At 43.4% G+C, this 24,846-nt stretch overlaps 1 protein-coding gene across 1 annotated transcript in view; it reads left to right on the top strand.

The window, feature by feature from the left end:
- LOC139335670 (SPRY domain-containing protein 3-like) overlaps window positions 1–24,846 on the top strand; it is a 53,527-nt gene that overhangs the window by 6,675 nt on the left and 22,006 nt on the right. The window contains exons 4-7 of the mRNA XM_070969390.1: window positions 540–664; window positions 1,105–1,240; window positions 1,369–1,557; window positions 20,768–20,917. Coding sequence (XP_070825491.1) covers window positions 540–664; window positions 1,105–1,240; window positions 1,369–1,557; window positions 20,768–20,917 — 600 coding nt within the window. The remainder of the gene's footprint in view (window positions 1–539; window positions 665–1,104; window positions 1,241–1,368; window positions 1,558–20,767; window positions 20,918–24,846) is intronic.

Here is a 24,846-nt window from a genome sequence, read left to right on the forward strand (position 1 = left end):
TCTTCTCCCGTCAGTGAACAGCTCCAGATCAGGGCAGGATCCAGTTTGACTCTGGGTCTTTATTCCTCCAGAAGCTCCCCGTTTCAGAGCAGCTGTCTGCAGGCGGCAATTGAATTGCAATGTGCAGGATTTTTAAGGGCTTTTTGGGAGTTATGATCCAACCGACCTGTCTATAAGATTTTCAGCAGTGCAAGAAGATTGTAATAAGTGTTTCCTGCTGGGCGTTGACAGTTAAAAGGCAGAACTTTGGAACCAAATAGCGATGGACCCCACAGGACGTAATAATGATGGACTGCGATGCAGTTCTGTTGTGCTGTGTTCATGGTTCCCTCTGAAAATGGTGCCACTCAAGGAAACGATGGAGGCCTCAGGTCTCTCGAAACCAGTCCCCCAAAACACATGAGAGGGCACTGGGAGAGGCCTAAAGATGAGAAGACCAATTGTTTTAAGAAATAAATAAATTAACCACTCAGTTAAAGGCCACCATCATCATATAAACACAAGTAAAATGGTCTTTCTCTCTCTCTCACTGTCTGTAGGTGACAATAGTGGACACAGGGGTGAGGGGGACCATCGCTGTGGGCTTGGTGCCTAAATTCTACCGGCTGGACCACCAGCCTGGCTGGCTGCCATACTCTGTAGCTTACCACGCTGACAACGGCAAGTAAGTCAAACCACAGTCATCTCTGCTGTACAGTATGTACAGTACAGCCTTGGTTTTGGGCATGCTTAGAGAAAATGGATTGTGGCCTGGTGATGCTGCCTCCACACATAACTGTAGCTGTAATTCCCTGCATCCTTCTCCTCAGCTTTTTTACTTTTCTCTGCATTTTTCACCTGCGTAAGACTTGCTGTTTGCAGAAATATCACTTTCGGCTGAATGGCTCTGAAGAGGTTCATTGGTTTGATTTTTTTTTTATGATGAATCATTTGGTCTGTATATTTATAATAGTAGAAGAGAAATATAATAATATATAATATATAATTTCACTGGTTTTGAAAACTTTCAAGAGAAAAAACAAGTTGCAGTTGTATTTCTGAGAGGGTGCATGTTATCTACAGTGCTTTTTTTTTTTTTTTTTTTTACATCTTCATTCATCCCAGACTCTACAATGGAAACCCTGTGGGACAGCAATTTGGGCCAAAGTGTGCTCGGGGTGACCGCATTGGTTGTGGAATACACTCCGAAAATATTGAAGGAGGTTTCACAACCGTGTTTTTCACCAAAAATGGCAAAGAGGTAGGTGCTTTTAATCTGAAAGGCATTCTGTAATGCAACATTACATAAACACACAAACATGCACTATAGTACAGCTTTGTGTCCAGTGTCCTTCACCTGTTGCTTCCTCACATTCATCTCCTGTCCAGGTTGGTTCGGTGGAGGTTCCCGTGTCTGCAGAGGGGCTGTTCCCAGCTGTAGGGATGCACTCCATGGGGGAGGAGGTGAAGGTTGACCTGCAGGCTGAGTGGCTCCTGGAGGAAGACGATAGCATGATGATGGTGGACAGCCATGAAGATGACTGGGGACGGCTTTATGACATCCGGGTTAGCGGCACGGTAAGAAGGTTGAACACGGCTACATACAGGTCCAAGCAGAACTGCAAGTGACAGTTATTTAATCAAATATTAGTTATTTAAAGCATCAGTGTATCATGAGAGCATTCATGATTTGAAACATTGGTTACGAAACCCTCAAACTGAATCTCATTTTGGCAAATCATAGCAAACAGACAAACTAGGTCCTGACTGAGCGTGATGGAGAACAGAGCGACTCGTTTCTGCTTGTGCTACGACGCTCTCCGCTCTGGGGGTGAATGTTAGCGAAGTCGGCTAAGCTGCTTTTGAACCACACAGTACTACAACCTCCTCTCCTACTGCATGGCTGACTTTTCAGCTGACAGCGCTGCACTATAAACTGAACTACTGTACAACCCGGATGCATAGTGGTGCTCTTTTCCACTAAATTCTCACTGGTTCTTTAACTGGTTAACTTCAGGATTCTTTGAACCTTGGTGCTATTTTGCATGACAGCCCGTGTTTCCACCAGTTTTATCCAGAACCATCGTAAACAAAGCATTTAGTGTTGCACAATGCACAAGGGAAGAAAACAAACGTAGCAACAAGATGGATAAATTGATTACCTGTGAGTCATTTTGTCATCGCAGATATTTGTTTTTATCCAAAAACAAGCATGGACCAACATTTACTGGTAAGAAGACACAGAAGACTGTTAGAGGCAGGAGGAATGGCGTTCTCCATCCTTTCTCTCCAACCTGTGACATATGACACACCTACTGATGTTTTTGGTTCCAGATGGGAATGAACGTTTCAGGTTCCAGACCAACTTATTTGTCATCAAACTGCTCCGAACGGTTCAAAATTAGCTGTACAAACCACAACACAACCCACTCCATGCTAGTGGAAAAGTTTAACTTGTGTTACAGGTAAAACAGGGTCATAGGAGTTTACTGTGCGACGGTGGCTTAGCAGGTGAGCTGGACTGTGCTGTGACTGGGTGGAGGCCGTGATTAATGCATTTCTCATAACTTTAGGTGAGGTGCATTGAAGGAAAAACATCGGCACCCCACCGGGACTGGTGACTCAAAGTTGACTTTGAAAATTCTGATTCAGATTCAACCCTAGAATCTGCTGACTAAGACGAACTGTTGAGACTGCAAGATGTGAAGTAAACAGATGCATCAGCAGAGCCCAAAGTGAATCGATTACTCAGTTCTTACCGGCAGTACAACAAACTACAAGCTATTCATTCATGTGAGAGAGACGAGCAAACAAATCTTACTCATTTTTGAGACTGTACCACTTTAAGATCAAGCCTATATATAATGCACAGGCTATAACATTTTCTAAGTTCACACAACGATTTGTCTGTTAATCATTTGAGCACTATTTTCAGAAATGATGAACATAATGATATAACATTCTAGGACATTAGCGGTTGAAATATGCACCAACTGGTTATTTGCGTTCCTTCTCTTGTGAACGCAGAGACAATGTATGCGAAAACAAAGAAATCACATATATTTTGTCTGTTTTTCTATCACGTCTTTTGAATAGGACAGATTATAGTGTGGTTTTTCTGTTGCTTGTACTTCTGCCGGGTTGTTGCCAGTTTCCCATGTTTGTTTTGTGCTGTTTAAGATCCTTCAACTGCCTGTTCTTTAGCAAATCCCTCTTTGTTGACAACTGTACTTAATGCTCGCTAAAATTCAGGGAAAGCTGTAGACACAGTCACTTGAATTTTAATTATTTTGTCTCAGTCGTTGAATGATCGTGCCGGGACTGGATTTGGGTCACCTTCAGAGTGTTTTCGCAGATTGCTTCATGACATCAGCTCAGGGATTTTCCTCCACGTTCTGTAGAAAACAGGTTCAGTAACAAGATAAACAGCAGACTCACAGTGAAGAGTCTCTTTCATTCCCTCTTTGCTACATCAGAGTTGGAGATTACACAACAGTTTGGCAAATCTACCTGTGAAGCTTAGGCTCATAAGCAGGGTAACACACCGACTTATTTATCTACAGATAAAAGTGCACATAAATCAGGATTGGGATCTTCAGACTTGTCTGATGCAAGGTACCTCCATTAGCTTTTGGTTGCCGGATGTGGCGGAGTGGTTGCCACATTGTAATCATTTTAATTGGAGTAGTGATTTACAGTCATAACATTCCCATGTTGTTATACCCCCAATTAAACCTTTTTCACCTAGCTAATTTATTTTGGTTTTCTCTCTTGATTTTCTGTCTCTCAAACACACACCCACACACAAAATGTTAAGGCTGACTTAGTTGAATTTGGGCCCCCCGAGAGAGAGAAGTGCTGCAGCTGACAGACGCACATCTGACAAGATGTTGTGGTAAATATGTTAGCAAAGGATGGAACGACATTACCATCCCAGTGGAGTCCTGTTTATGGCCACCTGATTGGTCGAATATTTATTCTTCTCTTTTTCGCATTCAAACGTTCTTAACCAGCCAGATGTTTCACTCTTCAAAAGCAAGCTGCTAAATTTGTCTGTTTGCTGCTGGACAGGTAGTATTCAGTGGTTTTATTACAGCTGCCGATCTATAGGCCAAATCTGCAGCCGTGAAACCAAAATACAGAACTGACAGAGACTAAAAGGCTGAATAGAGCTGAGACCTAATATGAATGAATGAATGAATGCAGCTTTAATGGTGACATCAGTCTATGTTTAGATGTCTCATTTGCAAATTATTGAAAACAAAAGGCTGAGTTTCCAAAAAAGTTGGGACGCTGTTAAAACGAAAATAAAAACAGAGTGCACCAATAGCGTTTATGCGAAGTGTCCCTGAGTCCATGCATTAATCTCCTTCATCCAGTCATGTGTTCACAAAGTGGTGAACCTCTCTCCATCCTCGCTTGTGAATGATTGAGCCTTTCCAGGACGCCCCTTTCATACCCAATCATGACACTGTCACCTGTTACCAATGAACCTGTTTACCTGTGGAATGATCCAAACAGGTGTTTTTGGAGCGTTCCACATCTTTCCCAGTCTTGAGTTGCTCCTGTCCCAACTTGTTCAGAATAAGCAGATAATCACAAAAATCAATGAAGCTGATGAGGTCAAACATTGAATATATTGTCTTTGTGCTGTTTTCAGTTGGGTATATGTCAACAAGGATTAGTTTTATTTACATGTCCTACCTGTTGTGGAATCAGGTTTGTGCATGGGGAACAAAGAATTAGACACATCAACATAATTAATACATCAGCACCACAGGCGCAAGCCTAAAAAGTGACAATAGAGTTGGATCTAGACATATTTGACGGTGCCAACACCAAAGCATGTTTCATAAAGGTAGTATTAAAGGACTCGTGTATTGGGTTGCATTAGACTACTCGGTTTTCTGTTCATTCTGTGTAATTACCTCCTGCAAGCCTGATCAGGTTTGTAGTTTCTCGGTTGTGTCAGATCAGAGCAGCTTTTGATCTGGAGATGCAGCAAGAGAGGTAAGGCTAAAACAGCTCTTTGTGTTTGTAGAGAAACAGAAAGTTCTGTCTTCATAGCCTGATTTCCTTCCTCTGATTTCTTCACCCCCCTTGTTTAACAGCCCTGCATCACCTCTTGAGGTTTGATCCGTTTGACCACACTCTGATTCCTTGTCTCCATGTCGATGCTGTGCTTGGGGTTGTTCAGTAAGGCTGACAGGGCTAAACATTTTTTCATGTCGTTTCAGTTCTTTCAGAATAACCAGAGTAAATCGGTGTGACAGCATCACTCTCACTGTGTGGACAGATCATTGTATACTGTGGGCAGAGAATACAGCGTATCTTTTTAAGTCTACATAATACAGGAATTAAACTGTGACCAAGGTCAAAGGGTGGGGGGTGTTGTATGATATGCAGATGGTGGATTCTTTTGAGGCAGATTTGTGATTTTGGGCTATTAAATAAAATGTTCTGGGCTTGACTTGATGTACAGTGGCACAAATCGGGCTACCCAGGCCAACTGTAAACACCAGAGCTGACATGCATCTCCTCAAAAATGCAGCTATGCATCATGGTGTACGGTGGTACGTTGATACCACATCTACAGAGACCACAAGAACTGTGATTGCTCAACTTGGGAGGCTTGTTTTTTCTCCACCGTTGTTTGAATTTAATGTTGAATGACAGCATTAAGCAAGAACGGTTCAGTGATCTAACTTTCAGTAACAGTGCACAGTGTATTACGATCTGTCAAAGCTGTTTTCATTGCAGGCTGTCGGCTGCTATTATTTTCTCTCACAAAGTGAATGAAAGACTTTGGGGTATATAATTAAAATATGACACAGCAAGATAATGTATGACATGTCTCTAGTGTTGCGTTGGCACTACTGATGGTGAACTCGAATGTTGAACTATAAATCTGTGGCGGGACCTCTGTATGCAGTGACAGGCCTGTATATGGTCTGTAGAATGATCAGTAGATGATGTATTCATTGGAACAAGATACTTTATATTGGTGCTCGTCAACTGATGGCCCACAAGCCAAATTCAGCCTGCCAAAACTTCCCATCTGGTCCACAGAATATTAATGAATTCATAAAACTCACCAGTGAAGGAGGCCGATCCGTTCTTAGAGTGACCATTGATTGGCTTGCCAACCCATGGCACCGAACCAAAAAGTCTGTAATTCATAGTTCACCTGTTCTACAGAACTGCATTAGTCTCCAACTCCATCCTTTCTGCTCCGTGGACCCACGTCCCAGGCCGATCAATCCCTGGAGCCTTCAGTAGCATGGCTCCATGGATGGCAGCGTCCATCGGTCCACGCTGAAATATCTCAGCATCTATGGGATGGATTGCCATGATGTTGCCATGATGTTGGCCAGAAGATGAAGTATACGGACTTTGGTGATCCCCTGACTTCATCTGTCTGCACCATGAGGTTGACATTTATAGTTTTGGGTAAAGCGTGTGACCGTGATTGGATAGATTTCCCTGAGATTTGATGTAGACGTTCATGCTCCCTTAAATTGGTTGATCCTCTGACTTTCATCTAGGGCAACCATGAGGTCAGTTTCCCTTTAATAGTTTTGGTTTATGACAAAATTAATGACATTGCCTTCAGCTGCACTTTGTGTTTTCTACAGATTAGCAAATGTTAGCTAACACGCTAATCTGAACCTTGTATTCCTGCCAAACATTGACATGTTAGCATTTAGCTCAAATCCCTGCTGTGCCCGGGTACAGAATCCTAGAGCTGCCAGACTCTCGGTCTCTTTTCGCACCAGGCGGTACGCAGTGATTAATACTGACTGATATTTGGCCTTGTTGTTGTAGGGTTCGGGGTTTAGAGTTCAGGTTCAGGGCTGTTTTCTCAGACACAGACTAAGCTATAATTCAGGTAGTTTGTGTTAACTTGAATGGAATTCGTAGCTGGCATCAAGTGTGTTATCAGCGGTATCACAATGCCATATTCCCTCCGATTTACAGTAGTGAACTGTAACACCTTTGTTCTGCGTTAAGGTGTGAGCTCTCATCGCCCACCTCCTCCACCTTCAGAAAGTAACCACAAGACTACAGTCATTGACACAGGAGAGAGGGAGGCCAGGCTGTGTGTGGGTCCCGTATGTGGTTACGTGATAAACGTGTCTATCTGCAGTGGTACACAATCATCTGCCACACACACACACACACACACAGAACGGAGGCCATCATCTTTTCTGAAAGCAGACAGAGGTAATAAAAGCAGAGCTGTGGGTGAGAAGGATGATTCAACCAGCAGTCTTGCTTTCTGTCTTTCTGTCTGTCTCTCCCTTCTGTTTTTCTGGACCAAGGAGTGGCAATGGCATGAAATGTGTTGGTGGAGCCAAGTGCCTGGCAGTCCACCAGGTTGTAAAAATTCAATAAGTGGAGTAACGGGACTCGCAGGAATCTTTTACTCTTTCTCATGTGGTTGGAGGTTTTCACAGCTGGGGTGCCCGGCTGCATGGTCCGCTCAGCAGTCCAGCATTGATTTCTTTCCTTTGCTTCTTTCCTCTCTTTCTCTTTCTTTTTAGTTTTAGTTTTAAGCTACCATAGACCCACGATGTGGTCATCACTGTGAGGCTCTAAGCAGGTGATAACACTCAAAACTGATAAGGCTGTCAAGTTTTGACAAGTACAAGGGTTTGGTACAGAGACAGAAGACAGGGAAGGGTGTGGGACAGAGCGGTGTCTGTTTCCTGTAATAACAGAGAAAGTTTGGGTTGTAGAGCAACAAGAGAAAGAAAAGGAAAGTGTGGCAGAGGAAATGAAAAGATAGGAGGAGAAGTAAGGGGAAAGACGAGGGTTGTTTTGAAGGCTAGAAATCTTTGTGTAGCACGATTAGTATGAGGTAAGATTATGCTCTAAGGGCAGAACGTTATATCAGCCGCAAGGTGGTCTCACTTAATCTCTTTGATGGTTTCGACTTCTAATTCATTTCATTGTGTGGTTTAACCAGCGCTCAAACTGCCTCAACTTTTCCAAGTGTCTACTTTGGATCTGAGAACACAGGACTCTCCTCTCCTCTCCTCTCCTCTCCTCTCCTCTCCTCTCCTCTCCTCTCCTCTCCTCTCCTCTCCTCTTTTCTCACCTCTCCTGCTTTCATCTCTTCCTCTCACCCTGTTTCTTCTCCTCTATCCTTGACTCGTCTCCTGTTCTTGACCAGTCTCCTCTATCCTTGATTCCTCTACTCTATCCTTGCCTTATCTCCTCTCTTCTTGACTCCTCTCCTCTCTTACTGTTTACGCCATCCAAAACTCCTATGGATTTCAGAATCATTTTAGTTGTCAAGCCCATAGCTGTGAGCTATATTTTAAGGGGCATGGAAAATTTTTCCTCCTTTCTCACATGTGCAGCGGCATTGCAACAGATTTCCAGTCTTGGTGGTTTCCGATGACTTACAGATCTATCGTTTGGTTGCCATAGATGAATTACACCTCTCGGGCTGCTCGGCGGTTTGTTTCACCCAGCAGCACCTCACGAACATTGTGTCAAAACAGTGAAATAGTTTTTATACGTTGCTATTTGCTAAGTGTGGATAATCACTGTTCCGGATGATAGCTGTCCTTACTGATGGTTGGGGGAGGTGTGGGGGTGCAGGGTGACGGAAAAGATTGCTGCAAGATAAATGACTTCTCTTGCTGGTATGCTTTTGATGAGACAGTACTGAGAGGTGCAAAGCCACAGACTTCACAGAGTACAATGGCTGGGCTGGGGTGGGGGGTTGGGGTGGGGGTGGCACTCCTGTTTAGATAGGTGGGTATCTGATCCTAGATTTCTGCCTGCTGTACCTTGCCAAATATTCCTGCTCTATTCTGTCTAGTCATGTATTTTTCTGTTTTATAACTTCCTCGTTCTGTTCCTTGTTGTGTATTTGCGTCACTCGTCTCGGTTGTCCTCGATAAAGTTCGTACAAAAGAAAACTCTGGCGATCCTTTTCAGGGAGGTTACTGCTTTTGTTCTGACCTCCATCATAATCTGACCATCGTTTATTTTGCTCTTTGTTCCTTTCAACTTTTTAATCACTCATCTGAAGGCCATTTGTTCAGGGTAATGAGCACTCTGCCCTCGTGGCTCTTGGATGGAAAACTGAAGAAAATGGAGTGGATTTTAGTTTAATGGCTTTGTCCTTGTTGGCTCTGTGTAGTTTCACTGGCAGTTTGATAGGAGTTGAAAGCAGCACTTGGCATTGTGCAGAATGTAAACATAAATATGTGATGCCTGTCAAAGCAGCAGACGTCCTCCACTCCTCCAAAGAGCAACAACACTAATGAGGGCTTGTCTCTCTGCAGTGTGATGATACTACTCAGTGTATTTGGTAACCAGCCTCTATATTTAGTAACCAGACACTAACAATAAATCAAACAGCTTCTTCAAGGTACAGGAGAGCCACAAGTGACAGAACCCACACACTCCTGTCTCCTTCCCAATTCTTCTTCTTCTATGGTCCACTATATGGACACAACAGCAGAGCGCAAAGTCAAGTGTGCTTTCTGTATTTTTGTGACGGTGAGCGCAGTGTTTGGGAATGAGGTTTGAAAGGAATCTATTATCATTATCAATGGGTGTGTTAAGGGCTGGACTGAGTCATAACCAGTCACATCACCTCCCGTTTTGAAAGCAGTGCCACGATGCGTTCAACAGTCCAGAAGAGAAAACTTTATTCTGCTTTGGAAAGCACATAATGCTGCCAAGTGCAGCAGATGTCTCTTTTTAAGTTGAATTTCTGGATATATTGAAAGAGCAGACCATGTTTTTTTTGTTTTCCCTCTCTATAACGATGCACAGATTTATCTTAAACAAAGACATCCACATAGTAATGATGGGTACAATGGCACATGTGTTCTAAAGTACAGTTAATAGAAAACAAAAACTTGCTCAGTCCTGGAGTGATTTGCAACTCGTTTTTTCTTGGACTTGCAGGGAATATGAAGGTTGCATTAGATTAGACATGGCTGCATGTACGTGCAGCAGTATGTGCAATATATCTATACTGCCAAAACTGGGACTGAAAATCTGTCTGACCTTTACAAGCCTGATTTCATTTGGTCTGAACACACCAGAAGAATTGTTTTTCAGCAATGCTTTTTAAATATGTTTAGTCTTTTCTTTTCTTCTGGCCATCTGTGGGACACCGGCGAGTGTTCACCACGTCTGCCACAGAAACACAGATGATGAAAAAGCCATTGAGAAACTTTAAGTTGATTCGTGAAGTTGTGGACAAAAGGAGCTGCCGTCACGGAGAGTTTGCCTAAAGCTGCGGTTATGCTCCATCACCGCTGCTCGTTAGATAGCCGAATAGCTTCAGAAAACCCCCTCCCCCCACATCGAAACAGACAATTTGACATTCACACCCCCTTCGCTCAGTGATTGGCCAGCTGAACGGAGGTGAGACAGAAAGTTGAGTTTGAACTTGTCTCTCAGGCTCTCTTTTTACCTTCCAGGAAAGACCGTCTTGGTCCGATTAGGTATCAGACGCATTATTCGCTGGTATATCACCACCAAATGTGACGTTAAGAACATTTGGACGGGATTAATTAGTGGTCAGGGTTAATCCAGAAGAGTGTAGCTGATGAGCACAATCCTCCTTTTTTCAGATCTGTTATTACAGTAGAGAAATTGGAGTACGACTAAGTGTGGCCACAGACCTCACCTGAAGGTTAAACAAACAGTGACCTTTCAGCCAACAGAGGTTAGTATTTCAGCCCATTGAGGGAGGAAAGGAAAATCATTTTGATCACATGACGTTGACTAAAACCAGTAGTTTGAACTCCTCTGAAGCCATAAATTTAATGTTCCTTCACAAGCGATCTGACTTCTTGATTGCTTCATTGCACATATATTAAAAGATCTGACAGATATATTTTCTTTTTTTTTCTGCTTGCCACCATGCTCCTGCTCTGCTGTTTTTCTTGAGAGCAGACATTTGGCTGGCTTTCCACTGCGTACGTGCGGCTCAGTGCGAACACGAGCCTCCAATCCTCTGCTTCCTGTTGTCACAGCAGTCGCTGTGCCCACCAACTTAATCCCCTCAGCTGCGGATGAGCGGGCCGACAAGTAAGTGGACAGCACCTGAGTCTGCAGTTATCAGTTTTCCCAAATGTACTGGCGCTCCCTCACAGCACATATCTTGCATTCACTTCCTCCCCCTCTCTCCACCACTCCCCTCCGTGTGATGATTAAAAAGCTTCTAGATGTATGTATCTTACCCTCTGACACATTTTTTGTGCCGTAGAGGTGCACTGAACTTTTTCAAACTTGGCTGCACACTGCAGTGTCCTCTCCAGAGCATCTCCTCTCCTGCCCCGAAGTTTATGTGAGTTTCAACCCCACCAATCATTGTCAAGTAATAATCATTATTGCTCCGTTCCTCGTTGTACCTTTTCCAGTTGTCAGAGCCAGCTGTAGTACCAACGCCCCTCTAAGGTTGCCTGCTTCCTTCCTTCCTTCCTCTGGGAACAATAGTCATGAATCCCAACATGACACTGCTCTTGGATGAAAGTTCACAACTTTCCCATCAAGTTGTTGTGGTTGCAACTTCTCAGGCCTAGCAGTGGCACCGCCACGGCCGCCTGCCGTTCTCTCAACTGAGCAGCGTGAGAAAAGAGGAAACTATGAATAACTTAATCCAAGAAAAGTCGATGGACTGAGTGGAAGTCGGCTGGCTGGTTCTGGCAGAGGTTGTGGGCCTGCGTCACACAAGATGAGCTCAATTTATAGTCAACTCAAGGAGTTAACAGGAGTCCTGTCGTGATTTATAGCTGAGCGTCAGATTTCACCCATTATCACCGCCTCAACACTACATGCCTGTATTGTACAGGATCAGGCCGTATCATGCTTTAATTATATTTTGCACCGCAGCTGTGTTTACATTCTTTCACTTTGTGATATAGAGTGACGATGGGCTGCAGACACTCAGAATGAGACCTCTGTGCCGCCGCTGTGATAATGCTCATTCATTCACTCAGAGCGGCCATTGGTGTGAACACAAGGTCTGCAGTGAAATGACTCTGTTAGTTGTGCGTTACTGAAAAGGAGACGTCTGAGTCTCCACCGGCATGAAAATGTTCAAGCAGAAAACACGAGCAGCCCAAGATGACCCACCACAGATCTTGCAGTCTCCGTCGATGCCATAGCCCTGACTTGTAGTAACATTTCTGAGGAGGTGCATGTCAGCCGCGATGTAGCCTGTGGCTGAATGTGTGTGCACTACCTTTCCAAACCCACAGAACCATGCAGCTCATTTGTTTTCAGCTTTGTCACATACAGCTGATTATAAGCTGTGTGTGTGTGTGTGTGTGTGTGTGTGTGTGTGTGTGTGTGTGTGTGTGTGTGTGTGTGTGTGTGTGTGTGTGTGTGTGTGTGTGTGTGTGTGTGTGTGTGTGTGTGTGTTTCGAGAGAGGGCACAAAGCTTTTGCTGTGAGCTCTTGTACTTTTAATAATGCATTGTCAGAGAGAGGAGAAAAATTAGGTCATTCATGGCCATAATTAGGGGATTTTAGGAAGAAAAACAATTTCAATGTATTTGGCGTCTTTGTTCTTCAGCCAGCTGCTAATTTGTGTCTTTAATAAATAGTTTTGTCGTGGTAAGTAATAATGTGCCATGCTGAAATTGTTATGCAACACCTGCTTTTACATTTACTCTCAGCAGAGGCTCGCTCTGTAAAACCGTCGTCCTGGCTTTGAGTGTAGTGGTCGACTGGAAGGAGTTTGCATGTTCTCCCTCTTTTATGAATGTCTTCTGCTAAAGAAATCAACATCCTTATCCAAGTGTACGTTTTTTTTCTGATAATTTCCTCAAACATCTCTGCCCCAGTAGGCTATGTATTATTATAATATGGATATTATGTTATATATATGGCTATCATGCATACTTTGCCTCTTTGTGGCCAGATTTCTTTGTTTTACAGAGATTTAGAATGTCATGGTGATGATTTCACTCGCTGCCGCATTTAAGCCTTTAATGCAATGTTTCTGAAGGGCTGCATATACTCCGAAACTGACTCTGACAGCAGACACTCATGATTCTGTTTTTACTACTTTTGGCATCTGCGTGAGGAGCTGGGTTCGCACATGTACATTCTACACTGACATCAGTTTTGGCCGTGTGGATGTTATGCATCAAACCTCGTGGGAAGATGAAGAAATTTACATCATTGGGACCCTCGCAGCTATGTGGACATGGAAAATGTAATTGTGCTTGACTCACTCTGCACCTGGAGTTGTACATCTTATTCATCAAACCTGAGAATATTCTGTACTCGTTTTGAGGAGCAGACATTTTCCTCGGGTTGAGTTCCACATGCAGTTTTTGACCTCTAGTAGTGCTGTGGGGCTGTTTTCCCGTGAGTGCTCCCCGTTTTCTTTATCTTGTGCATGTGCATAAGGACTCACATGCATGCATTTGCACACGGGTCATGCTATATACATTCTTCCCAATGGTGTTCCACTGATCCAGAGTTTGGGGTAACATTTAAAAGATCTGCATAGCTACAACATTGTTGAATTATTTGCTTGTTTCATCCTGGCCTACATCTTCAATCAGTGAAAGGGACGTTGTGTGTTGAGTTGCCCATTGGTGCCAGTCCACGTGTCTTGGAAGATTTCAGTGCCCTGGACAAACGTGAGACATTTTGGTCAAATATTATCTGTGATTATGGACATGAGCACTGCAACCTGCTGCAGTGTAACCCCCCCAGATGTTTGCACATTGTCAGTGTATGTGTCCATTGAAAGTGTTCATTTTTGCCACTGACGGACTCAGATCATTACAAGTTTCTGACTCCATTATGGACAGGATCCCTACAGAGAGAGTCCTTTTTGTTAAAGAGTAAGATCCTTTGTGTTTAACCACCAGCAGCCGCTGTCACTCCTGCCAAAGCCACCAGACTCCATTTACAGAAACAGTTATTTCATCTTTGTAAAACACACTTCAGTCAAACTCGACAGAAACAAAACAAAACTCACCAAAATCTTCCTGCTTTGTCCTTATGCTGTTCCAGCAATCACCACCAGCTCTGGTTTGGTTGACTAAACTCCCAATTCACCAAATTATGAGAGGAGCATGAAAAAGGGCGGACATCAGAGAAGCAGCAAAAACAGCTTGTAGAGCTGGAACTCAGTGCAACATCTAACTCGATAATTATTTTCACCCGACATTACGACCAGATAGATTGAAATATGTTGTACTTAAAAAATGGTTATAATGGACAACAGAAGATCTGGTTTTGCGACTCTGGTCTGTCATTCAGTGCATCCACTGCAGCAGAGCTGCTTTTTCACACAGGTAGATATTAATTTTCACAACTGAACGTCAAGCTTTTTTCACAATTTGATTATATACTGGAACTTCAAATAATTGACAGCCCTGAAGGAAGCGCAGATGCATTTGGTGAGTAACACTTGACGTAAACAGAACGTTTACTTGGTTACAAGCACACCTTTCATCGCGAGCATTCCTGTTTCAGCATCACTGGTCGACTTTATAATTTGTTTTATGAACTTGTGCCACGCTGAACTGTGTTTACTGCCCTCCTCCTCCTCCTCCTCCTCCTCCTCCTCCTCCTCACATGTGACTGGAGGGCACTCCCAGGAACTTCATCATGAGCTGCTGTCTTAGTGAAACCTGGTGGTAAATACTCACAGATTACGAGTGCAAATTCAGCCTGTGTTTTTTTTGGTTAGTTGAAATAGATTCCTTCAAGGCAGTAGTCGATGGACAGTAGTACTGGGGGATTGTTAGAAAATATCACCGCCCTGAATCGTGCACTTGTTTCAGTCAGTACTCAGATACAGCATTAGTTTGGCATCATAAACCACTGCGAACACATTATTCTATATGTCTTATATGCCGTCTTTTCATGGCATCGTCTCTCAGGTGCTATTTAGCACTTACCCAAGAGTAATGTGTTTTTCTAAAGGTGGCAACATTCCTGTAAAACTGTGATTTTTAGGACTTTGTCCAAATAAATCAGCACTGGTGGCAATACTTGCTGGCACTGGAGCCACAAGTTAATTTGGGCAACATCTTCCCAGCAGTGGTAATAGTGATAATAAATGGAGTGTATTAAAAGGTGATGAAAAGCTCCACTTGGCCAGGGAGTGATGAGGTGTCAGTTCAGGGCAACAATGTGGGTCCTTGGTTCTCACAGGTTCCAACGGAAATCTCAGAGGGACGATTGATTGATTAAACCTGCAAAGTGACTGTATGTCTGTTCTTCAGGGCGTTGCTTTGTTAAATAACTTGTGGCAGTTGCCCGGTGTTCAGATGTTATTGCCGATGTGTAACACCACGTGGTCACTGTGTGAGCATAAAGTCAGTTACTTGCTGTCTTGCAGAGTTTAAAGTGAAGCTGCCATAAGGCCAATATCATCTTGTCTTAAACCGGTATAACAGTAAATACTTATTCAGCTAACTCTGGCTCACTTACTGCGTCAGGGCTGTGGTAATTACAGGTTGTGTTTTGATTTAGCATATTGTTTTGATGTAAAGTGCCTCTTAAAACTTCCTAACCCAGTTAAACGAGGTCGATCCCACAGCAGTCGGCCATGATATCACATGACACATTACACGCTTGAACAAGAAAGTTCACGCTTTGTAACGACGAGTGAGTGATTTGTTTTGAACGTACTAACTTAAAATTACACAAAAATTTGTTCACATTTAAAAATGTGCTGCAATCATGCAAATAAGGCTTTTGAAGTGTTTGAACCTGCTGCTGAAGCGTTTGAGCATGTGAGCTGCTTCTGAATGTCTGAACGTGTAATGAATAGGTGGCAGCGAATCGCAGTGGTTGTTCGGGTGATTTATATCTTGGAAAAAAAAAAAAAAACGAGCTCATGTAGAGCGTCTCATGTTAATATAAACAAAGCCATGACATGGTTTAGGTAGAGTCATTTCAACACCGTTCAGCACTCGTACAAACATCACCTGTTAGCTGCTGGCCCATTAAAGAGCAGCAATGACAGAGTGGCTTGAACCAGCTGTGGCATCATGACGGTGGTTTTTAGTCCAGGAGGATATTCATCTCGGTCGCCTTACACACACAAAGATGACTGATGGACAAGTCAGATTTAGCTACTGGAGGGAATCCAACCCAAGTGAGAGATGAATTAGAGCCGGGAATCACAGCCACCGGACAAGGACAAGGCCGGCTCGTTTTCCAAATTAAAGTGGCGCATTTGGCTCAGATGCTTCACATTTTAATGCCCATATTGTAGTTTTCAAGCGTATAAATTGTAAGGATTTATTTTGAGAGAAGACATAACAGTGACGAAATGTGCAGGACGAGGAGATGAAAGAAAAGGGGACAAAAACACTTTTACAAGGACCACAAGTGAACAGACAATGGGGAAACAATTAGAAGTACACAAAGAAGCAAACCCATGAAAAAATGTAATGAAAAGAATAAAAATATAAGCGCAATAAAGAAAGTCATCATATTACAACTCTGACACGATGTCTGATCAGATCACAGTGTGGCTGACAAGTGTAAACCACCTTATAAATGAAGGTCTCTTAATTTCAGTTTCACCTTTCTTTAAGTTCCCTCATTAGGTGTGACAGGAAACTGGCAGGACCACTCTCTGGGCGTTACATCTGTTTCCCAGGCAGCAGCTCAACAAAACATGGCCTTGCACACCACCATCGCCATTCTCACCACTCAGAATTGCAGGAGCGAGTGAGAGAGAAAGAGGGAGAGAGATTGTCAGCTGTCTCAGCGAGGCATGCTTCGCTCAAGGCTACGTCTCTCTTTTTCTGCCCTCTCGTCTCTCTCCTCCTTCCATTACTCAGCAGTAAGAAGCAAAAAAGGTGTGACCGAGCGCTCATCGCACCGAACTCTTTCCTGCTCTCCAAAGGAACAGCAGTTGTCCAGGCATGAAAGTGCAGCAGGTTAAGGAGACACAAGAGTACACATGAAAGCGCAGCCTGTAACTAAGAAGGTGGAGGTTCATGCTGTTATCCATGTGAAGAGTTCATCTGCAGAGTCGTATGAAGAGACAACGCGTAAAGAAATATGGTTTGTTCCAGGAACGTGAAGAGATGGCTTAATTACAAGGTGTTCGTCTGTTGGATGTTTCACAGTGCAAACATAGAAAGACATCATGGAACACAGAATGACTTCAGTTTAACAGCAGCGTTGTTAAATAATTGCCCAGGTCTGCCTGCATTTTCCTTGCTGTTGAAATTCAGTATTTCTGCAGTCTTTATGCAACCAGACTGACAACCAGTAGCTGATGAAATTATGTAACTGTAGACACAGGCTTTAATCTAATAATCCTGTAAAGCCAACTCACTTTATACACTGTTCTTCATACAGTGTGATCCTCTCATATCATATGTCTCTACTTATTCGTGGGAAGTCGAGTTCAGGTTATTAAAATGACGCTTCGTTCCAATGATCAGCCTCATGGTGGCATCAGGGGCTGTGCTAGGTCTGACCCCCAAGCTCGCTGCTAAGTGCTTTATTTCAGGCTTGAAGTACTCTGATGGTGTGTAAGTTCCTTCAGGGGCAGCTCTCCAGAGTCATCATTTAAGTAATTGGAGGTAATGTTTTGATTGATTGATTGAAATTAATGCATTGTTTTCTTAAAAAACAGCACCAATGGCCTGCAGATCCTTGCATATACAATAAAGCTTATTTTAACTGTGATGGCAGTTTATGATCTTCTGGCATGGGGCCTTCTGAAGCTGAGTGTGACGAATAGTCGCCAGTCAAATGAGGTTGTGCACTTGACGTGACGCCGTTCACCTGCGGTGCCTCAGCTGCCTCACTTGGATGGCAAGCTGGGAGGTGAGTCAACGGATTTGTTGCCTTTGTAGAGTAAGATGGCTGCTTTGTGCGAAGTCAGCACAGTTACTTTGCTGTCTGAAGTGTAGAACCCAGCACACCTTTTCTCAGGTGCTTTGGTGTCGTGATTGTCTGCTCAGGGCTGCTTAGCATGTTGGTGTGGTCCATTTTGAGATTACTGAGCGATCGTGCAGTTCCTACAACTCCAGGGTTATACGTCGACACATTGATTTACATTACTTTGAAGTTTTGAATTTTCTTTTGGATGTTTTTGAAGACTAAAACCTGGAAGTTCAATACAAGCAGTGCTTCTTTAACACGGGATTAGTGTTTGATGCCATTGATTTCTTTTTTCACAAGAGTTAGAAAAATCTCTGATGTTGGTTATATTTTCCTCAGTATGATTATGGTTTGCTGCACACGTCAACCAACAATCTCTTTTGTTTTTTTAACTCTTTAGATTAATCAAAGTTGGCCTTTAAATCTTGTCTATTGAATCTTGAATAACAGAGCTACACATGATCTATACACGTGCTGTTCTCAGCAGCAAACATCAAGCTCAGAGACTGAAATGAAACTTTTTGACTGCCTCATCTACATCTGATTTCTTTTCAGTTTGTATCACTAAGCAACAGCAAATAACAAAAAGGAAAAACGGTAATAAGTTAATTGAGACACTTGACTTTTTTGTGACGTAGATTTTGAATAGCTGTTCCCACCAGGTGTGTCCTTCAAGTGGCTGGCTAGTGGAAAACACACACGCAAACACAAAGGCTTAATACAGAAGTAATTTTGTCCACCCCCACCTTGTCTGTCATCCTAGCCTTTCAAACTGGGGGCGTATGCTTCATTGTGCACATACTCACAGTCACACACAGGCACTCATGGCATGGAAACACTGCTCAGCCTAAAGGCTTTGTGGTTGCCTAGCTGCCCACCTACTCACCTGTACCCACCCATCCTCACCTGTTTAGATGCTTAAGACCAAAATAGACCTGAAAGTCATTGCATTGTCGTTGGGTACTGTACATGCAACCTCAAGTGGCTGTTGATACTTGTAGGATAGTCACCTTGGGTGGTTCAGTGAGGGTTTGACGGGGTTTCGACGTGTCAATCTGTCATGTTGCCCACTCACTTGGGACACACTTGCAAAAGCTGCTTTGCGTGGTTAAGTCCCTCGCCTCTGGAACAACACTGAGCAGAGGATCCTGTCCAAGCTTGATCTGCGTGTCTTCAGTCTTTTGTTTTCCTCTCAATGTTACCTCTTTACTTTACATTACTGCTGGCCCTTTGGGCCTGATCACCTACATAACCAAATACACCAAGGCTGAAACAAAGAAAGCCAGGATAAGTAAATGACAGCATTAAGTAGGTTCACTGAGAAACATAAAGCCGGAACAAATGCACAAAACAGCTGAGTTTGTACAACATGGGCTGCAGATGTTCTGAATAGCCCCTCTCAAAGTTGAGGTAAAAACCCTGTTGTCACAGTGATGATCAAGGAGGACTTTTGGACTATCTCTCCTCAAATACATCCACGGTTTTGTACTTTTTTTTACCAAAACTTGTTGTCTTCAGCGATGGTAGTGGCTCTGTGAGACTGCACAGCAGTGCTTTGAGCTCAGTGCCAATGACAGTGAGAAAGCTACCATGCTAATGTTCGGCAGGTATTGTGCTTAACATGCTCTCCATCTTAGTTCAGAGTGTAAACATGCTAACATTAGCGAATAAGCTCTAAATGCAAAGTACAGCAGATGAACCATGATGAGGGCGCGAGATGAATCTACTCCACATGCAGTCAGTCCATCTCATAGATGTTCGGAAAGTCAAGACGATAAGTAAGTTAGACTTTTTATCTACGTTTCAAACTGAGGCGCACCTCCTCAGGGGTCTGTGCAAGAGTTACACAGGGGATGTAGAGAGAGATGTGAGGCAAAGATGGAACAGGCGCATGCAGGTGTTATTGCAGTTTAGCCGTTGATTCGGTCGGCTCATCAACACCGCAGCAGTGGCTGTGATAGACGGCTCATGGAGGATGTGAAGGCATCACAAGCCCTATCCACTGATTGCTGCGGTTAGTGTTAGTTCAAATCTGAACACACAAACCTGATGCACACATTTTTAGCTTCAGTGTCACGTACCCTCTCCGACGATCATATTGTCTGTGATGTCCATCAAAAAACGCCCGTAAATCCGCTTAGAAATTATAGAAAAAATTCTCCGGTCCTTCATCATCCCGTGTTTTCTTCAGTATCAAAGTAATCCAGTGAAAGTTCTGTGTATATCTGTGACTACATAACAAGCAGGCTAATACCTCATTTTGCGTTCGATGAATGCTGCCAATTTGCCAAAATGTAAACAAATATAATTTGGAAAAAACAGGGCAGTAAAGCCACAGCCCACAGTTAGCTCACTGTCTCCATTGAAACAGCAGGGCAGAGGATCATGGCGCTAGAGACCAAGTCAGGGATCATCAAAGTCAGTGCGATTCATCGTGAGGGGGCCATGAAGATCTGTACAGCGGTGCTTCCCTTTGTTTTTGAGATATTTCATTCTGGACCAAAGTGACAGACAGACAGACGCTGCCATCTCTAGGATCATGCTGCTGGGTGACCAATGAAGGCAGAGCATGAGACTGAGGTATTCTGCCTGTTCACTCACCTTCACACAGCTCGGACTGGTTTTGGAAAGTAATGAAATTCGTCAGACACCAACACTGGAGAGGTGTGAGGGCAGGAGGTGTCAGATGATGTGTCGGTCACTTCCTCTCAGGTGCACTCGGTCCAACGTGACCACGATCTTCATCACTGTTTGCTAAGTGGTGAAGGAGCCTTGTGTTTGGAGTTTATTGGGCAGTAACACAGGTGGAAATGTGTCTGTATTTTCACATGTTTGGGTTTAATTAGTCCTTCTTTTATGTTGTTTATTTCATAGCATATTAACCCCATCCTTCTTTCCCGCCCTCTCCTTTTATCCCCTTCCCTCAGCTTTTGGAGTATGTTGGCAAAGGGAAGAGCATCATGGACGTGGGTTTGGCCCAGGCCCGCCAACCACTCACCACCCGCTGCCACTACTATGAACTGGAGATCATTGATGCTGGGGAGAAGTGCTATATTGCTCTGGGCCTGGCAAGAAGGGTGAGCTTTATAAGAAAAGAACAACTTTTGACAACTTTACACACACCTACACTCAACAGAGAAGCAAGTTTTTTTTTGGATTTGGCCCTTTCCCCCATTTTTCCACACTGTTATATATTAGACAGTATAGCTCAATGAACTCAAGGGATGTGGACTCCAGGAATAAGCCTCCCACCGGCTTGCTTTGTTATGATCTTCCCCCTCTGGTCCCTGTATTTCAGCAAGTCTTGGGAATGTTGTAAGCTTGTCTTAATGGAAGAGGAGCAGTACTCTTGTACTTTTAAAGGTATGATTCGCCACACACATGTAAATCACGGTATATGGAGAAAAGATGATGAGAGGCTGAGCCCGTAAAACCCTTTTTAGAGGACAAAAACTTTGCTTTATTTTCTTTCCCATTATCCAGCAGTGTAGCCGTTCTCTTTGGATCTAATAGCCTACTTTGGGCAGATGAAACACCCCCAGAGGAAAGTACAATTAGAGAAATTTTAACACCTCTCATTTGAGCCCTTATTTCTTTTTCCAAAGAATGCACATGCGGTTCCCATTTCTGCATTAAACTGCAGCTCTGCAAGTGACTATTACCATGTTGAACGGCTTTGAAGAACACAACACAACCTGCAAACCTGTAGATGTTTGGCCGCTGAATGAGGCAATGCACAAGAGACACACAAGAGACGCAGAGATTGGAAAGAACAAGGGTTAATTTATCAAGACATTTCAATACACAGACACAAGGATATAAAGTATGAGCAGTAATAGTTCAGGATCTCGCAGCAGTTACACTTGGGCTGTTTTGAATCCTCCTTACTAAGCCTATAAAGAACAGGATTAAACTTGTATAGATGTCTGCCCTCTGATAGATGGACTCTCTCACAAATCCTATTTGCATTGCATTTTTACATTCCATTATTCTTCTGACTCAGGAACTAGTTCTTCGACAGTACGGGTTCATGATTTGTGAGTGTTTTACGCCCTGTAAGTTTAGCCTCGAAAGTGTTATGAGCGTGAAATATTAGAGGCTGCCAAAGCCGTGGACTCTGGAGGGCTGCCAGCTCCGTCTCTCCCAGGGTCAGAACTCTGCTCCTTTTAATAACAAAAATAAAAGATGAAACTTTTACATCTTTCAAGGTCTCAGAAGCAATTTATATAAAACAGGAGCAGAGAGACGTCACGGACTGAGACAAAGAGAGCGATAGATTCACTCAGACACGGTAGAAATATACCTGCACTTCATGTGTGTGTGTCCTACTTACAGGTTTCCGTCCAAGCCATGCCACACTGGAATATTAGCAGCGTCCCTATTTGTGGACGGTCCTTTTAGTGTTGTTGGCTTTTCAAAATGTGTTGTTGTTGAAGCAATAGGACACAATAATTCAGTAGTGCTGGCATGTAGTAATCCCATATGTTGCTTGTCAAACCACCTCACAGGCAAAGGCAGTGTTACCCGTGTTTCACCCTTGGAGTCAAAGTTTTTTTTTACTAAAAACAAACTACAATGCTGTGGTTAGTTTGCATATTTTTCCATTTATTTCGAAAGAGGATAAAACAGTTTCTGGACATATTCTTGGAAACCGCTTCTAAGCTTCAGGCCTCTGGGTGGGCGTTTCCCGTGGCAGCGGCTGCAGGCATCTGAGAGCCAGTGTTGCTGGAAGACTCGCTATCAGTTTCTGTGGCTCGCTGCTGACAGGAGCACCTCATGCTGGACGTTACGTGAACATTGGTACTCAGTGTTTCTCTCCCCCTTTCAACAGACTCACGTAGTGTTGGGTATGTACAGATGTGACTGTTGGAACTCACAGCAATGCTAACAAAGGTACTGATTCACAGGGTATCATGAGCAATGGTCGACAGCATCAACGCCAACCCCCCCCCCAACATCGCTGTTGCACCAATCAAATTACAGTACTGATTACAGATGTAAGCTTTAAAGCCTTTAAATCATACTGTACTTTCCTGAATCATTTTCTGTGAATTTAAAGACAAAACCAGTAGAATCTCTTCCAATGAAGCTAAAAAAAGAGTCCATGCACACACATGCTCTCAGTTAAACACATACAGACGGTGCTCTCATGGGTGAGGAAGACGTTGAGTGGTGATAACTCCAGTCCCATTACCTCCTCAGAGTCCTCCTCTTCTTTCTTTTTGCTCCACTACTTTTCCTCTCTGCATCTGGGTTTCATTATAAAGACATTAAGCTTAAGTCCAGGAGAGGTGATAAAGTAGCAGATTGAAGGGCTTGGGTAATGACTGTTTACTCAACAGCAGTCACAAGTTTGCATGCTGCTCTTTTTCACATAGCATCCCGTGGTAAGACAGAAGGCCTGAATATAAACACAAATCCACCCATTAATGCCCCGCAGACTGCCACATTCTGCCTGTCTGTCTCTTAGTCTGTGTCTCTCTGTTTGTTGTGGTTGCTGACTTCAGGCTCAACATTGTGCTCAGTTTTCTTCACTTTACAAATCTTCTTCTCCCCCCCTATGCTCGCTCTGTCTTCCCATCTTAACATCTGCAGTAGCCTCTGAAGGAAAGTAACCGATTTTAATTTATGATGCGGCTCTTGTGATCACACTGTTGGTCAAAGCTTACTTTCGTGACCCGCTGAATTCTCGTCTGGCGCCACCAGCACTGCATAGTTTTCAGTTATACAATGGTACATCTCAACATCATGGATTGGCGCCACATTTTGTACAGACATTCATTGTCCCCAGAGAATGAAGCCTGATGACTTTGGAGAGCCACTGCCTTTCCCTCTTGCACAACCATTAGGTTGGCATTTGTTGTTGTGAGTGAGTGAAATGTCTCAGTAACTATTGGATTGCCATTGAATTTGGGACATACATTCCTGTCCCCGATATGAGTCCAATACTTTGGTTTATGACCAAATACCTGCAAAACTAATGACAATCCCTTCAGCCTCACTTGTACTCTGTGTTTAGTGATAATTAGCAAGAATTAGCATGCTAATGTGCTAGCACTGAGATGGTGTACAAGGTCAACATTATACCTTGTACAATTAAACCTTTATGCTATTACTATATATACATCAGCATGTTGCCGTTGTAGCAATGTTAGCACGCTGATGTTAGCATTTGGCTCCAGCCAGTCCAGCATGGCTGCAGACTCCTCCCAATGCAAAGATGCCAAATAAAGGGAAAGTCAAGCTTCAACACGTTAAAATCAAATTAGCTGGTTTAAAAAAGGTGGAAGTAAATTTTTGAATCCCCCAAGCCACTGTTGCCAGTTTCCTGTCCAACAGGGAAGTCGGAGGAATTTGTGTGATGTGATAAGTTTGAATGTTTTGTATGTAAGGTAAATGTGTTGTTTTGTGTGTTTTGTAATCTAAGATCTGTTTTGACCCCACTGCAATTCCTAGACCTGTCATGACCTCTCGCTTCCTCTCTCATTCCTCTGAAGATAAGGGTCTCCATGAATGTACAGCATGCATATGCTTGGTAGCGTGGTTGTTTTTCATCCGGTACACACACTGGTTGCTAGGCTGTGGGACAAAGAGAGATCTAGGCTTAGTTATGGGGTGGGAGAGTGTAGCTGGTAGACTGGAGTGTGGGGGGTTGAGGAGGTGGGGTAGCAAGGTAAAAGTTGGGAGGTAGAAAAATCAAGGGAAGCTATTCAGAATATGAAAAACACAGGAAAAAAAAGCAGGAAAACCCTCATGTCCTGAAAAACAAACAAACCCCTAAAATCCTACAAAAAAAGAGAAAGAAAATAGCTGAGAGGAGTGAGAAGTGAGGGAGCAGGTCGAGGAGAAGGCTTGAATATGGGACGATGAATGGATTGGTGTCGTTGTGATGGAGGGCTGAGGGACAGATGCGTGGCCCAGTGTCTGAATGAAACTGATGGCTTACTCAGTTCCCTCGTGACCCTCTGTCTCTGATTGACTCACTCTGTAAATCTATATAAATGCA

Source organism: Chaetodon trifascialis, chromosome 8 (assembly GCF_039877785.1).
Source record: "Chaetodon trifascialis isolate fChaTrf1 chromosome 8, fChaTrf1.hap1, whole genome shotgun sequence".
Lineage (NCBI taxonomy): Eukaryota > Metazoa > Chordata > Actinopteri > Chaetodontiformes > Chaetodontidae > Chaetodon > Chaetodon trifascialis.